Source organism: Tupaia chinensis, unplaced genomic scaffold (genome assembly GCF_000334495.1).
Source record: "Tupaia chinensis unplaced genomic scaffold, TupChi_1.0 Scaffold000627_1, whole genome shotgun sequence".
Lineage (NCBI taxonomy): Eukaryota > Metazoa > Chordata > Mammalia > Scandentia > Tupaiidae > Tupaia > Tupaia belangeri.
In genome coordinates this window covers 7,939,737-7,956,119 of record NW_006160147.1, presented here as the reverse complement: position 1 = coordinate 7,956,119, position 16,383 = coordinate 7,939,737, and the positions used below count along the sequence as shown (strand labels likewise).

The following is a 16,383-nucleotide window of genomic DNA, read 5'->3' as shown; positions in this document are numbered from 1 at the left end:
CAGTGGTGGGGTCTGAAGTGTGGACCACAGAGGAGAGAGTTGGGAACCAGGGAGGTGAAGGTGGTGGCTAAGTGAGTCTGTGGGGAGGTTAGGAGGGGATCCGAATAATGTCCTCCTGGAAACCCGGGGAGGGAACTGGGGGAGGTGGAGAACAGGGAACATTCGGGTCACTGAGTGTAGTCGTTGCAGGAGAGTTTCATAGGCCTCCTGTAGAGGGTGGGAGGTTGCACTGGTGCCATTCCAGTCCCGCCTGGCAGCATCCTCTTCGGCCTGGGGATTCTCCTTCTGTTGCTTTTGCCCAAGACCTCTGTTTTCCTGAATCAGTAACGATTTCTCCAAAAGGACAATTTGTTCTGGGAAGCAAATCTCCTTCCTACACTTTAGTGAAAGCTCCTCTCCCTCTCAGACGAACTCTCCAGGACCTGCAGCAGGATCTGACCCTCCAGGATGAGACGGTGTCTCTCCCAGGAGACCTGGGAAGTCTGGACAGAAGCTTCAATCACCTCCTCATCCTGTACCAGAGCAAGAGGGAGCAGTATGAAAAAATAAGCAGTGCTGACCCATCAGGTGCGCAGAGGAGCTCCCTGGCAGCCCAGGCATCGCCGTGCCCCCTGCCCTCCCGCTGTTCCAGCCTGGCCTCCATGTCCAGCCAGGAGCAGTCCCCTTCCTACGCCCCTCCTCTTTCCGCAGGAGCCTTCCGGATGCTGACCACAGCCTTCCAGCGTTCGGCCCAGGCTGCCCAGCAGGTGGCTGACAGCTCCCGCTTGCTGCACCAGCTCAGAGAGAGCCGGAGAGAGGCGGAGAGGCTGGAGGGGCAGATGACAGGAGGAGGGCATGGTGCCAGCAGTCCCCAGCTTGCAGCCCTGAGGCTGGAGATGGCTACTTGGCCTGACCTCACACCCACCATCAACAAGGTGACTCAAGGCACATTCTGGAGCCCCCTCATATCCCAGCTCCTGCCACATGCTCCCATTCAGGCAAACCTGCCCCCGTGAGAACCTACCCCACTCTGCTGCTCATCCCGACCCTATGCCCCAACCCTGCCCTTGGCGGTTACCAAGGAAACACGTTTCTGGTGCCTGGTAACCCTGTGCTTGGTGGTTACCAAGGAAACACGTTTCTGGTGCCTGGTTGTCATGGATATATCTGGCTGTCTGTTTTCTGGGTGTGTGATAGACCTTCGGGTGGCCATCTTGACACCTCCATCTTTCCACAGCTCTGTGGGGGCTCCAGGCAGACGCCCTGCACACCAGGAGCGTGCCCTGGGGAGCTGTGTCCCCGAGACAATGGCACGGCCTGTGGCTCCCACTGCAGGGGTGCCCTGCCGAGGGCTGGAGGGGCCATCCGGATGGCAGGGCAGGTTGCTGAACAGCTGCGAGGCTTCAACGCCCAGCTCCAGCAGACCAGGGAGATGGTAGGTACTGTGCGGTGGGGTGGGTACAGGAAGGAAGAGGTGGAGAGGACCGAGCCCCTGGAGAGTTCTGAGTTCCCATGTTGCAGTCAGGAGACCAAAGCCCAGAGAGGGTAGACGACTAGCTCTAGGCCACACAGCAAGTGTGAGATCGTTTGGAGCCAATGTTTTGGGCTTTATTATTATTATTATTTTTACCAACATCACACCTTTTCTGGGGCCAAGCGAGTTGGTTACAAATGTTTCCTAGGGAGATCTTGGGATGGAGGATGAGCCACAAGAGCCACAGGGCTGCAGAGAAACTCTCTGGGGTGCTCACCCGTCTGGCCTGTGGTGTGTGAACAGATCAGGGCAGCCGAGGAGGCCGCGTCACAGGTGCAGTCAGATGCTCAGCGCCTGGAGACCCAGGTGAGCACCAGCCGCTCCCAGATGGAGGAGGACGTCCGGCGCACGCGGCTCCTCATCCAGCAGGTCCGGGACTTCCTTGCAGGTGAGCCTGGCCTCCACCCTGCCCTCGCTGGTGTTTGCATCACTGCTCGGCCCTCACTCCCACATCTGGTTCATCGGCCGCCTCCTTGCCGCATCGCTTGCTTGCCACCATCCAGGCACCCATCACGTGTCCATGCCCCAGAGCTTCTCGTGGCTCTCCCGTGGCTCTCCCGGCAGCTCCCTTCCCACCTTCTCAACAGAGCAGCCAGAGACGTCTTTGATGTGGATATGTCGATCACTTTGCACTCTGGTATAAAGTCCTTCAATGGTCTCACCTTCAGTGGCCTCACCATGTTCTTGGAATCACTCCCAACTTCTCTCACAGCCTGTGAAGTCTGGCCTCGGTCCATGTCTCGAGTGTGACCTTGTGTTCTTCTCCCCTTGGCCACTGGCTGCCCTTGACCATGACTGGGTCTTGCTTACTCTGTGACTTTCATTTGCTCCTTCTCTGCCAGGAATGCTTACCAAGGCTGCTGCTGCTTGTCCTTGTGGAGGTGGAGGTTTAAATGTCATCTTCCCGGAGAGGCCTTTCCTGACCCTCTGTCTGGGTTTCATCCCTCTCTTCCCCTTCCTCTCTGTGCTTTACTGTCTCGCCCTACTTAGGCTCTGTGGTTTTTGAATTCATTGTCTACTAGTGTGCCATTCCCCTCCCCAGGAGACTACAGGAGGGCATGGGTGGGTGTCTTGTTTACTGCCATGTTACCAGCGCCTCACATCAGGCCAGACGCAGAAAGGCACCAACAGGGGGAATGAGTAATGAGCCAGGTCCCCTCCCTCACCATCCTGGGGAGTGAGAAAGGGCTGTGTGATGGGAGGGTTCCTGGGCAGGGCTCTGAGACTTGTGAGACTGCAGGCAGGTTGCCTTTCTCTTTGCCTCATCTTATGCTTCTGCAAACGGGAATGGTAGTATTTCACAAGTTTATTCCGAGGATCAAACAACTGATAGAAAATGTGTTTTGAAAAATTAAAGATGCCTCAGGAATGTGAGTTGATATTATTAGATTTCTTGTCCCTGCCAGGGAATTTGCTTGGCTGGGAGCCTGATTAATGTGAGCTGAGGGCTTGGTGTTACAACTGTGGCTCTTGTTACTTTTTCAGTGTTTCTGACCTAGATAGGCCACAGCTCCCTGCTGAGTACAGATGGCGGGTCAGAGAGAGGCAAGGAGGCGCCATGAGGTCTCGTGACTTGCTCATGGCCAGGACATCCACCCCTGGGAAACAGGACCTGGGGAAGCAGGCAGATGGTGCCCAGCAAATGTGGATGAAGGGGAAGGCCAAGGACTGGGGCTCAGACTCATAGATAAGGGAACCTTGCCCCTGTGTCAAGCCCAGTGAGACTGAGTGACTGCTCATCCTGCATTAACCCTGGCCAGCAGATGGGAGGTGTATCGGAATTTTCTAGGCTCACCTGAACAGACCTTAGGTCTTGCAGTTTTCCTGTGTCTCAGGTCAAGACCTGTGATGGGACCAGGGACAAAGAGAAGGAGCAGGGCCTGAGAGAGGCCTGGTCCTGGGAGGAAGCTGGGAAAATTCTCACAGTTGCCACTGTGGTGGGTTCTAGTCCCCAGAGTCCTGGTGCAAGAGGCGCTGGTGCCACCTACTGCTGGCATGCCGGGTCCCAGTGTGGGAGGGAGAGTGAAAAGTCTACGGAAAAAGGGAGAGATGTTGCCTTTCCCAGCTCTTCAAATGAAATTGGCAAAATAAAAACTTAAGGTTTACTAAGTTCTTCCTCAGTCTAGGCACTGTTCTAGTGCTTTGCATGTATCATATTATTTAATTTTGATGACATGAGCTAGGTACTATTATTACTTCCACTTTGCACGTAACTAATCTAGGCCCAGAAAGGTTAAGCATTAAGCAACCTGCATGTGGGCAGCTGGCTGGAAGGCAGTACAAGCTGGACTCAGACACAGTGAGCTTGTATCGATGTGCACCTTCTCTGATGTTGCACTGTAGCATGCACACACGTGCGTGTACACATGCACACACACTCACTCTTGGCTCCTTGCTCTTGCTAATGTTTTTCTTCTCTCTGATTATCTCCCCTTCCCGACTCCTCCTGACTGGCTATTCAGCCTGAGAATGCTCTCAGGCATCCCCCACCGTGTAGGAAGGCTCTGCGGACTATCGGCCTGGGTTAGGCATTCCTCCGATGGCTATCCTAGCCCTGTGTTTTCCCTGGTCACTCTTGGTGCGTGCCTGTTTCTCCCACTAGACTGAGCCTACCTTGACTTGCAGTTGCAGCTCCTTGACGACTCTGGTTCAGAGCAGCAAATATTTGCTGAGCCCACCCTGAGGGTCAGAAGGCCATGAAAACAATCAATGTCTCAGATGCAGCTGAAGGGGTGCAGATAAAGGAAGGGCCAGAGCTTCAAGACTATGTGCTCACTGTGGGAGACTTTTTGGGGAAGGGTTGTCTCAAGTCTTATTTTGAGAATAGGACTTTGGATTGGATGAGAGGTTGCCTTGCTGTATTGAGGGGGAGGGTCCTAACCACCTAATTCATCTCAACCACACTTTTGCCTTGGTTTTGGGTGGGGTGCTATGGCAGACTGGCCCCATGAGATAGCAGTGAACAGGCTTCTACCTTCCAGGAATGTCTTGCCACCTGCTGTGGGAAGAGGGATGGGGATAGGACCTGTGTTTCCAGTTGGTTGCAGAGTAAGGCTGGGCTTGGGGCCCCAGAGAAAGCCATCTGGGTGAGTGAGTGTCTTCTTCCCTGATACTTCAGTCTCAGTGAAGTCTGTCAAGACAAACAGGAAGAGTTGATAGGAATGTCCTTTCTGTACTTCTGACTTTACTTTCTAACCCAGAGTTCATTTATAAAAACTCTTGCTAATTGATTGTTTCATGTCATACTTTCAGGATAGGGATTTTTATTCTCATGTTACAGGAAACTGAGCTCAGAGTTGCCCCAGGCTGCTTGAATGGTAAAGGCGCGATGTGGATCCAGTGCTCTCTCAGTCAAACATTCGCTCTGCAAACACTGAGGACCTCCAAGTGCCAGTTCCGTGCTAGAGTTCTGGGAAACAGTAGTGGACCAAACCCAGTCCCTGCCCTCATGAAGCCTGCATTCTAATCAGGAAAGAGATGGAAAAACAGATGATGAGTTCAGTGTTCAGCATGGAGGTGGTGCTCAGTGTGAGAGAAAGATGAAGCAGGGAGGAAGGCTAGGAGGCTGGCCCCAGTGGTGGTTGCAATTCTAGAGCAGATGGTCATGGCTGGCTTCTCTACAAGGTGACATTCCAGCAAAGACTTGATAATCCTTATCTGCCTTTGCAAAGTTGAGCCCTCTGGCCTGAAGAGGGGTGCGGGGAAGGGTCTTATTGGCAAGGAAACAGCTCCAGTCACTGGCTGCTCTCCCCAATTTAGGGCTGATTGTGTCTGCCGCAGGCTTTGTTCAGCACCAGCTGCTGGCATCACCGCCTTCTCCACAGCCCGCAGCTTCCTGTGCCACCAGACACTTAGTTGCCACAGCTGTGCTGACACTTCTCCTTGCAGCACAGGACAATCATCCTCCCACAGCATTCCTAGAAATCCTTGGGAACCGACACTGAGTCTGGCTGAGAGTGGGCAGCAGTTCCTTGGGGTACCACGGCAGAGGGGCCATGGCAGTGCCTTCTGTGGTGCTGCTCAGCTGGGAGAGGTTGCTGGTGTCCTGGTAGGCGAGTGAGCTCCCACAGCCTGATGCATGGCTGTCTTCCAGACCCCGACACCGACGTAGCCACCATCCAGGAGGTCAGTGAGGCCGTGCTGGCCCTGTGGCTGCCCACAAACTCGGAGACAGTCCTACGGAAGATGAACGAGATCCAGGCCATTGCAGCCAGGCTCCCCAATGTGGATCTGGTGCTGTCCCAGACCAAGCAAGACATTGCACGGGCCCGCAGGCTACAGGCTGAGGCTGAGAAGGCCAGGTACAGCCGGGGGCCCTGGACTGCTCCCTATCCAGGACTAGGCTACTAGGTACTTTGCTCCCCAACCCTATTGTGGGGAGAGAGGCTATCTACCAGAGTGGGTGCAGGTGAGTGCTACACGGAGTCCATGTTACACTGTACTCCTATGGCCCCATCTCTTGTAGTGGAAACTGTGTCCCCTGGGCTTCCCAGGCATAACACTCACACTCTTCATGATGCTGGGTGGAGTCCTAGTTGTGGGAGCTACTGAGCTAACACTCTCCTCAGTCTTCCCCTTGGTCCCCTTGGCTGGGAAGGGTGTTCTCTGGGACTGGGGCCTGAGTTGAACCACATGCTGTTCCTTCACTGTTCATGCAGCCTCTCTCTTCTTTCCCTTCTACTTCCCTTGAATAGGAGCCGGGCCCATGCAGTGGAGGGCCAGGTGGAGGATGTGGTTGGAAACCTGCGGCAGGGCACGGTGGCACTGCAGGAAGCCCAGGACACCATGCAAGGCACTAGCCGCTCCCTTCGGCTTATCCAGGACAGGGTTGCTGAGGTGAGCCATTATGGCTTCCTCCTTCCCATATTCGGGAATGAACAGACAGATTTAGGCACAAGGCATAGAAGATGCCAGAAAATGAGCTGGACAGAAACTGAGGTGGAGGTCTGGAGAAGGAGAGTAACAGCCTTGGGAAAAGGCAGGGGTGGGAGTCAGCTGAGCTAGAGAAGGAGGAGGCCTGGATGCCAGTGGACAGACACGGGTCTGGGGATGGTATGGGGCCAGTCTGTGAGACCTACCACAACCCTGACTCTCCTCCCTCTTTTCGCAAAGGTTCAGCAAGTACTGGGGCCAGCAGAAAGGCTGGTGACGGGCATGACGGATCAGCTCGGTGACTTCCGGACACGGATGGAGGAGCTCCGCCGCCAGGCACGGCAGCAGCAGGCACAGGCTACCCAGGCCCAGCAGCTCGCAGAGGGTGCCAGTGAGCGGGCACTGAGTGCCCAGGAGGTACGGAGAGGGCAGAGGTATCCCAGCAGTGCACAGCCAGGGAGGGGACCCTGAGCAGGAGAGAAGTTTGCACACGTTATGAGACCATGCACTCAAAGCGTTTAGAATACCCACATCAGAAGGGGCTTTGGGATGAACTCAAACCTGGCCAGCACTTGGAGTCTGCTCCAGCTGCATTTGGTGTAGCTGGTTCAGGGACATTTGAGACTGTCTTGTCCAATTCCTCTCCTTTCACAGACAAGGTGGTGATTTATCTATAGGCCCCAAACTCATCTATAAAGCAGGTCTCTTAACACCCAGTTCAGAGTGTCCTGGGTCTCCAGCCTGGAGAGACAGTCTTGGCTCAGCACTGTCAGAATTAGATCAGAGCAGATCGAAGAGCCACCTGCAGTGTCTCGGCCTACCAGACACTTAGTTGCCACAGCTGCACTGACACCCCTCCTCACAGCACAGGACACCCATCCTCCCACAGCATTCCTAGAAATCCTTGCTCCCTCAGGGCCAGGAACACTGGCACTTGCACTGCTGGTACATTGACCAAGGTGCCAAGTACACTATAAAGTGACAACTGAATACTAACATACTCTTATGCTCCTGGCCCTGTACTGCCAGTACAGTGGGGAATGACAAGAGTTGGAGATGGGGGGAGAAGTTTATACAGATGTTTAAGGTGTAGTCCATGGCCCTGGGGTTTTGTAGGTAAAGTCAACCCACTGGGGAATGGCAGGAGGCACCTCACCACTGTGCGCTGATTTGGATGCTATCAAACAACTTCATCATAGGTCTTCAGGACTTTGGGTGGTGATGGGGGCACTGAGACCATTCTACCTTTTTCAGGGATTTGAGAGAATAAAGCAAAAATATGCCGAGTTGAAGGACCGGTTGGGTCGGACTCCCATGCTGGGAGAGCAAGGCAGCCGGATCCTGAGCGTTAAGATGGAGGCAGAGGAGCTGTTTGGGGAGACCATGGAGATGATGGACAGAATGAAAGGTGAGAAAATGGCCCAGGCTTGGACTGTGAGGCATCCCTAGAGGCTGGTCCCAACCCAGGACTTCCAAGACCCACCCTGTGGGAGCTAGCAGTGCTGAGGGGATGAGTTCCATCAGGACTGACAGAGCACCTTGTAAGTCTGGGCTATGGGGACATGCAGAGGCGTTCACATGACTTGAACTGCTCACTCCTCAAGAAGCTCACAATCCAGGTGAGGCCAGTTTCCCCTATCACCTGCAAAATGCATGAATCTGTGTTTGAAAGGAAAGGGAGGTCCATGTTGGGGCTTAAAGAAGAACTCTCAGGGTTCAGAAGATAAATGAATGTAGAGAGAAATGTTCATTGAAGGGAGTGTGCAGAAAAGGTAAGATTTGAGGTGGACCTAGAAGAATGTGAAGCCTGGGAGAGGCTGTGAGGAGGATAAGGGGCATCAAGAAGGAGCAAGCATGCTCTGAGGAGCAGAGGACTATTGAGAGCCAGTAGAAGAGCAGCCTGACCCAGCATCGGCCATCGTGGCTGGTCCCCAACCCTGGGGTGCAGAGGCAGACTTAGCCTTGGGAGCGGTAGGGAACCATTTGAGGGTTTTGAATATGGTAGGGATGAGATGGAAGTAGCTTTTGAAAACGTCCTGTGGTGTCTTCGTAAAGGGAAGCGGGGATTTCCTGGAACCAGAGTCGATCTCTGAGAAGTGTTAATGGATCACTGGGCAGGCATGTCTAGAGAATCCACGGAGTTTCTCTAGATTTCAGCCCAAGTCCCTTTTGGAAGCCATATGGACACCGTAGAGAAAGCTGGGCTGGTGGGTTGATGATGAATAGCTGTGTCTGTTGCCAACCACACATGAAGAGTAGACAAAATAAATTGATCCAGCCCCAGAGGAAGGGGCTGGAGGTGGGTCAGTCCTTGTCCTGGTCTTGCCCATCAGGACTTTGGATAGAGATAAACTTTATCTGTGGATGATAGGTAGTTAATACTCTGGATCATAGAACCACTATTCTAAAGCAACAGCAAAAGTCTAGAGGATGGGCTGAAACTAACAGCATGAAATTAAATAAGGATAAAATTTACCTCCCACTCTGGCCTTGTTTGGGCAACAACCCACAAGAGCAGCTCAGGTGAGGCCTGGCTTTGCAGTGATTAAGGCCTCTGAAAACGCTTTGTAACTGGAACGTGATCGGCAAACATGAGTGGTTACTCACCTGAAAAAGACCCAAGAGTTTTAAGTAAGTGCAAGCTTGCCATAAGCCCGCTAAGTGTTCTACTGCCAAACGAGCGAATAAGCACCAAGCAGCCAGAGTGAGAAGAGAAACTGCTCAGGGGTGATATGAAAGCTATTCAGCAGCTGGTGTGGCAGGCGCCAGAGAAGACTTAGGTGCTAACACTGGAACAGGCATTTACCTGCTCGCTGGAAGTTTCCTTGAACTGCTGGAAATTGAGGAGGATTATGCATAGGAGTGGGGGGCCCTGGCAGCAGGAGCTAGAGAACAGAATTGCAGCTGTGTAACAACCACAATGGACATGTTTCAATATTTTATCAACTTGTAGGTCCAAAGAGGTGCCCACTGACTGAATGTCACCCTGCTAGTGTGCTCTGTCATGGGATCTGGGCTGGGGATGGTGTTCAAGTGATGGATGCTCATCTTCAGAAGGGTTATTGACAAGTCTGCCTACCTCAGGGGGAGAGGAACCCAGATGAGGATTGAGTGCAAAAGCAGAGATGTTTAACCTGGAGAAAACGAAGCCTCAGAAGTGAGGAGGATTGCCATGTGGGAACAGAGCAGATGCATTCCCTCACCCCGAGGAAACAGACCAGGGAAGATGGGTGGGAGCCAGCAGCAGGTAGACTTCAGCTTCAGGAGCTGACTTTTTAAATAACCAGAGCTGCCTGAAGTTGGAGCCTTGTAAGGAGGTACTCCCCTAACCTCCATTCCTAAAAACGTTTAGGATGGGCGGGGTGCCAGTTCATGAATGTGGTAGAGACACTCTTCCCTAGAGGGGCAGGGGATGGGGCCGGGTAGGGACAGGCTCACCTGGGTCACTTCAGAATCTCCCATGTATGATCTGGTGATGGTTTGCAGAATGAACCAGGATGGGAGGACTAGATTTATCTGGAATGGCATTTTAGGAGGAAAAGTGGGGAGGACTTCTAGCCACCCAGCCAGCTCTTTTGCTAAGGTGCCCATTTGAGGATCATTGGCGAGAGGGCAGCTGTCTGGGCCCAACAGCATCAAGTTGTAACCTTGGTGCTTCTGGCTCTTACACCACCCTGGGACCTCTGAGAGCATCTAGAGTGGAAGGGGCAGGGGCCAGGAGAGAGCTGGGAGTGGGGTCTCCTGAGTCTGGTTCCTGTCACCGTTCTCTGAGAGTGGGACAGGGGATGGACTGGGAGACACTGGATGAAGGGACCACTGCCTTGGAGACTGGACATCCATGAAATGACTCTCCAGGGACAGGGAGGAAAAGGAAGGGTTGGGAGTCTCTGGATGTCTCGCCATCAGTTCTTCCTCCCTGCTGTCCCACTTATCTCAGACATGGAATCAGAGCTGCTACGGGGGAGCCAGGCCATCACACTGCGCTCGGCGGACCTGACAGGCCTGGAGAAACGTGTGGAGCAGATCCGCGACCACATCAATGGGCGTGTGCTCTACTACGCCACCTGCAAGTGATGCTCTCCCCTGGGCCCTGGCTCTCTCTTCTGCCCCCTTTGATTTTGTGGGGAGACATCAGGTTGGAGTGTTTTCTATTCTAGGAAACCTTCATGCAGCCTCAAGCACACCTGTGACCTCCTGGGTAGGGCTATTATGATTGCCCTGGGCAGCAGCTGCCCCTGGGGAGATAGAGATGGAGCTGGACTGGACAGTGTCTGCACCCTTTGTCCTCCACTGTGGCTGGATTGTGAACCGATACAAAAGCTTACCGATACAAAACGATGTACAAATGAAAAGCCCAATAAAAATCTTTGGAAAGGAGCCTGGAAGCTCCAAGAGGGAGATGGGTTGTTTTTCAGTTAAGTAGAGCTTTACTACTCTAGTTTCTGCCTCTCACGTGGAGTTCCTGAGGGCCCCTCTACTCAAACTCATAGGATGCCCTACTTCGCTCAGTCCAGCTGGCATGCTCCCAAACTTAGGGGCCGCAGGGCCTCTGCCCCAGGACCTGATGGATTCTGTTTTCGAGAGACTAGAGAGCTGTTTCCCCTTGAACAGCGATCCAGCTTCTTCTCATTCACAGATGAAGACCTAGAAATCAGAGAAGGGAAGTCGCATATCCAAATGCACACAAGTCCCCAAGGAAGGACTAAGGCCAGAACCTGTGTCTTGGGATCTCAAAGTGAAGCTGTAAACAGGTGTATGTGTGCATGTGGGCAAGAGCCTGGCGTGAACACGTGTGCCGAGCATGGCCGAGCACTGTGCTAGGTGCTTATGCATGAACTTCTCAACCATCCTTAGTCACTTCAGTTATATTGGGCACATCGTTCATGTCATCTCATGATGCAGGTGGCACCGTTATTCCTGTGGGACAAGCAAGCAGAGCATGGAAGGGAAGGCTCAGTGACCCACTCAAGGTGGCAGATGTGGCAGGGCAATGTGGGACCTCGAACTCGTGCTCTTTTAGTGCAGTTGTTAAGAGAACGGATCTTGGACCCAAACCGCCCAGGCTCCAACAGAACCTACCCCAAGGGGCTGTGGCAAGGAGCAAATGGAATTAATCATATTGCGAGGTGCCTGGCCCTCTGCATGCTCTTAATCCAGTCACCTGCACTAGCTGGTTTCTACCCACTCCCAGGCTTCCCTCCCAAATGGTCCCTGAGCTGCTTGTGACTCCGAAAGAACCAAATGAAGCTTCATAGAGAAAAATATGTCCATTTTATTGAGCACAACACCAAGCATAAAGCTGGAGAGGGTTGGGAGCAAGAAACCTGGGGGAAAACAAGAACGTGCCTGCCTTGCAGAGAGAGAAAGGGGTACAGTGGCAGCATCCGAATTCCTTGCTGAAATTAAAATAGTCACTTCTGTTTCCTTCATTGGGTGTGTGTGGAAGGCAAGTGGCAAGATGGCTTCTGGCCCTCCCTCCAGTCTTGGGCTTCTGTCTCTTCTACCTTGGTGACTGTTTAGACTGAGGTGGGAAAGGAGAGAGCTGAAGTGCACCGGGGTCTCTGTGCATGGATTAAAGTTTGGTGCACTCACAGGCAGACCCCAGCAGCGCCTGTCAGTCATGCAGATGGGCAAGCCTCTACATTAGAGAGCCCATCCTGGCCTTGAGGACAGAGGCCTGAGACGTGGGAGTGTGTGTGTGCAGAGCGGGGTCTGGTGGATGCTCCATATGGCTTTGCTCGGAAAAGCTGGCACAGCCTAGCCAGCCCGTTAAGCTTTTCACAATGTACAACACAGACCCAGGCGAGCGCTATCTAGGTACACTGCGCAGAGCCACGCACATAGGGTGTGGGGGCACGGAGCAGGCAGGTCAAGGAGACCTGGGAGCCGTGGATGCCACTCCTCCTGCTCACGGTGTCAACAAGGCCTCCGTGCCTCCGGGCTCCCTCCTGGGCCTCCTGCGAGGGCCTGCCCTGGGCAGCAGCAGGCTAGTGCTTCTGCTGAATTCTGCTCTGCCTGCTCTCTCTTCCTCCTTCTGCCGGGAAGACGCCAGGTTTGGAAGGACAAAGAAGAGTGGAACATCTCTCCTGCAAGGCAGAGGGGTTCAGGGTTGGGGGGGAGGCTGCTACCTCCAGTCCCCACAGGCCTCATCATTTAGATTCTAGGATGGGACTTTCCTTCTGGAATGGGAGCGCCCCTTGAGCCTCTCACCCTTGCCCTCCAGCCTATGGTCCCCTTACCTGGAAGTTACAGTGACACAGACACAGGCTCCAGGGATCACATAATGAGACAGACTCCAGTCTGCCCTGCCCGGCAGTGGGAGCTGCCACTCGCTTTAACTGGCACCATGACCTCTGACTTGAAGTTTCTGGAAAGGAAATGGACAATAGCCTTTGAAGTATTTGAGAAGGGTAGAGGAGCTGGGGTAGGTCTCTGGGTCTGTGGCGTCTGCTGGGCTCTACCTTCATGGGGTTCAGAGAGCACGAGTCCCTGCAGAGACGGCAAATAGGGCGACCCAGCTCCCAGGCCACCTCTCCCTCCTCAGAGACCCAGAGGCCCCAGAAACTCTGGGACACTAATGCTTACCGCTCAACTATGGCAGCTTTTTGTGAGCGTTTATAATCTCTGTTGCTTCCCGAAATTTTTACCTCCGTGAGGCAATTTGAACAGGTAGATAGCACCCAGTCCGTTTTACAGATGGGCACAGCAGACATTCACTGACTTGTCAATGTCCCACAGCTAGCGATGGGCTGGAAGCATTTCCCCTGACCCCTGATCCAGAGCTCATCCCACCCTACAGAACTGCTGGGAATGGGGGAGGCCTCTTTGTCAGTTTTTTTCAGACCAGGCTGAACAGCGCTAAGGCTCTGTCTCCTGCTAGAAATACGTACTGTTTTTTGTTGGCCTTTTTGAGGAGTGTGGGCTCAGAGCAGTAGGCGGACTTCCCTTTGTTCCCAATGCTCAGGCAGCTGGAGCAGCAGCCACAGGGCCCAGTGGCCAGGGGCCCCTGGTGCATGGGTACCAGGCTACTGCTGATGCGGAGGGAGCCGTTGACCAGGCAGTTAAGGGACCTGCCACCAGGTGCCGTGGGCTGGGGGATGTGCTGGCAGGGTAGCCGGGTCAATGCAGTGGGGACCACGCTCTGATCTAGGGCTGGAGCCTCGGTGATGGTGATCTCAGGGGAGTTGGGTCTAAGGGTCTCCAGGACTGGCGAAACTGGCGGTCTGTTCTCCAGCTCTGGGCGGATGACTGGGCTGTGCAGGTTCATGTGCAGCTTCCTCATGTGGTGCACCACGGCAGCCGCGTTGAAGGCTTGCTGGGGAGACACAGGGTAGCCTCTGGCCTCGGCCTCCTTGGAGGGCCATGGGCTCTCGTTCTCCCTTGGCCCCACAGCCTCTCAAAAACAACGTGCCCACTTCTCCTTTCAGAGAGGGAACGGAGAACTCCAGTGTCTGCTGGGATGCCCCCAAGGGAAGCCCTGGGTCAGTCCAGGCCCCAGTGCAGCCTCCCGGGGCCCAGAGCAGCCTGCCAGCCCTAAGAGAGCTCTGCCTACCCGCCACTTGCTCTTGGCAAAGTTCTTCTGGATCTGGAGGCTGACTGATGGGTAGATGTCCCTGTGCAGGGCTGTGTTTCCATCAATCCTGTGGATGCAAGAGGGACATCTGGCTACTGAGTGGACACTTAGCCAGGGCACGGACTAGGACTGTGAGTGCCCCAGGAGAAGGGTGGCCCATAGTAGAAACAGGCTAGAACTAGGACTCCCCATGGTCAGATCAGAGTGGGTTTATGCTTCAGCAAGACCAAAAGCTTGCTTTGAAGCAGGGTTGGCAGGCAATGGCCAAATGTAGACCAAATCTACCCCTTGCCTATTTTTGTGAATTCAGTTTTATTGGAATGCACCATGCCCCTTCATTGAGGTATGGTCTGTGGCTGCTTTTGCACTGTAGCAAGAGTTCAGGGTTGGCCCTGTGGCCCGGTGGATAAGGGAGTTGGATTCCACATGACTGACTGAGGTTTGAATCCTGGCCTTAGCAATTGAAAAACATGCTCAAAACCTCGGTCAGAACCCACTTTCTCCTGGAAGCCTTCCTGAAGGAGGCCACTTGATACAGGCTGCTCTTGTCCTGTCCCCTTGGCCTTTTATTCTCTGGTTTCGAAGTGTTGTTCTGACACTTGCCATCATGTGTACTATACTGTACTAAGGAACTCAGAGGAGTGAGAGACCCCTGAGAGCTTACAGTGCAAGTGTGGACTACAGTAATTCATGGTGAGCTGCATAATTAGGGGAGAGAGCGGGGAGTTCTGCATGGACTGTAGGAGTCAGGGGCTTCAGGGAAGGGCAGAGACCAAGCTAGATCCTGAAGGATGCTACCCATAGGGCAAGAGGTGGGACATTGTAGGTGGTGAAAATGGCATAGTCTAAGGTGTGGTTAGAATAGAGCTTGACACATGGTGTGGGAAGGGCAGGAAGAAAAGTGTGGCTTGCAGACCTCTGCAGACAGAGAAGGTATGTTGGGCATCTTGGGAAATGAAACTGGAGATAAAGGGTCAGGTCAAATTGGGGAAAATCTGGAAAAACAAGGAATCTAGTGGGAAGTGGAGAACAACTATAAGTTCTTGAGCAGGGATTACTTTGTGGTTGTTCTTAAATTACTTCACATGGAACAGGTTTTTGATCCCAGAGTATAATGAATCACAAAGAACGGGACAGCCTTGCCTGTTCTTGGTGTTTTGGAAGTAACTAGTACTGAAAACTGCCCCCTGTAGGAACTGACACCCAGTGCTGAACGATAGTGTTCTGCTGCATCTGAGTCTTAAATTGGGCGCTCAGCTCCCACCCTCAGGTCAAGACCGGCTTGATTACATGCTATTTGTGTGTCTACCTGGACCTGACCAACAAGAGTGTGCTCCTTGCATGTTTCCACAGTAAATGGCTCTGGGCAGACAGATTCTAGGGGGATGCACTGTGAATGAGTCAGCATGATTTGGGGAACCCCAAGACAAGGGTCTAGGGACACTCCATTTCTCACTCACCAGGGGTGCCGCAAGGCCTTCTCACAGGTATACCGCTCATTTGGGTCCTTCTCCAGCAAATGACAGATAAAATCTTTGGCTAAGGGGAGCAATCAAAGACATAAGAATCAAAGACCAGATTTCATGACTGATGGAAATTCACTTCCGGGCTGGTGGGTGGCAGCAAATGCATCGTTAGCTAATCTTCCAAAGAGGCAATTTTAAGTCTTCAAAGAGAGAGAGAGAAAAAAATTCCAAACCTCCTAACATCAACCCACCATAAACCACCAAAGGGAGGCTCTAAGCAGCCTCGCCCACACAGCACTGTAGAAACACTACTAGTCACAAGGTGCCCACATGCCTGCACACCACATGGGCATGTGTTTGCACCAATAACATGGGCACACATGTGTCTGGCTTGTTCCATCCCCAATTCTCCACTTACTGGGCCCAATGGACATGCGAAGAACAACGGCTTTCACACACAGACATTGCATGCTCTGTTTTGGAAGCTAATCCCTGGGTGTTGCCACCACTCCTGCTCAGAACACTCTCTTCCACCTGATTCTGCCCTTCTGGCCTCTCATTTAATCTGTACTCCAACCCCTTTCCCAAGGCAGACTGTGGTTTTGCCTCTAGGAAAACAAAAATGTGAAACTTAGATGCAAGAATTTATCTGGCCTTAGAGCCAGGTGAAGATTTCTCTACTCCCCTCGGCAGCCTGTGTGTGAGATCTCTGGGGACTAGAGGAGCCTAGGCTGCCAACCTTTGTTAAACTCTTTTCTTTCGGCAGCCTCTGCCTGGAACCTGCTATCTTGGCCCTCCTACCCACTGGCCTTACCTGACTCAGAAATGTCGTCCCAGAACGGAGACTCAAACTCGTAATAGCCCTCTTTGATCTTCTCAAAAAGCTTAGACTCTGTTTCTTCATAGAAAGGGGGATATCCACACAGCCTGCAGGGGCACAGAAAGGAGGCTTCCTGCTG

At 53.2% G+C, this 16,383-nt stretch overlaps 2 protein-coding genes across 8 annotated transcripts in view; one reads left to right on the top strand and one right to left on the bottom strand.

The window, feature by feature from the left end:
- LAMB3 (laminin subunit beta 3) overlaps nt 1-10,783 on the top strand; it is a 69,021-nt gene extending 58,238 nt beyond the window's left edge. For all 7 annotated transcript variants that reach the window (XM_027776099.1, XM_027776101.1, XM_027776100.1 and 4 more), the window contains 9 exons: nt 407-567; nt 691-914; nt 1,217-1,414; nt 1,757-1,901; nt 5,607-5,814; nt 6,208-6,349; nt 6,626-6,802; nt 7,640-7,793; nt 10,323-10,783. In XM_027776099.1, the coding sequence (XP_027631900.1) occupies nt 407-567; nt 691-914; nt 1,217-1,414; nt 1,757-1,901; nt 5,607-5,814; nt 6,208-6,349; nt 6,626-6,802; nt 7,640-7,793; nt 10,323-10,459 (1,546 nt within the window). In that variant the 3' untranslated portion in view covers nt 10,460-10,783. The remainder of the gene's footprint in view (nt 1-406; nt 568-690; nt 915-1,216; nt 1,415-1,756; nt 1,902-5,606; nt 5,815-6,207; nt 6,350-6,625; nt 6,803-7,639; nt 7,794-10,322) is intronic.
- A 90-nt stretch (nt 10,784-10,873) lies between these two features.
- The window catches only part of CAMK1G (calcium/calmodulin dependent protein kinase IG), a 33,784-nt gene continuing 28,274 nt past the window's right edge, over nt 10,874-16,383 (bottom strand). Inside the window, exons 8-13 of the mRNA XM_006159315.3 lie at nt 16,239-16,351; nt 15,419-15,497; nt 13,938-14,025; nt 13,276-13,700; nt 12,625-12,752; nt 10,874-12,471 (exon numbers count right to left, since the gene is read on the bottom strand). Of these exons, the coding sequence (XP_006159377.1) occupies nt 12,662-12,752; nt 13,276-13,700; nt 13,938-14,025; nt 15,419-15,497; nt 16,239-16,351 (796 nt within the window). The 3' untranslated portion in view covers nt 10,874-12,471; nt 12,625-12,661. The remainder of the gene's footprint in view (nt 12,472-12,624; nt 12,753-13,275; nt 13,701-13,937; nt 14,026-15,418; nt 15,498-16,238; nt 16,352-16,383) is intronic.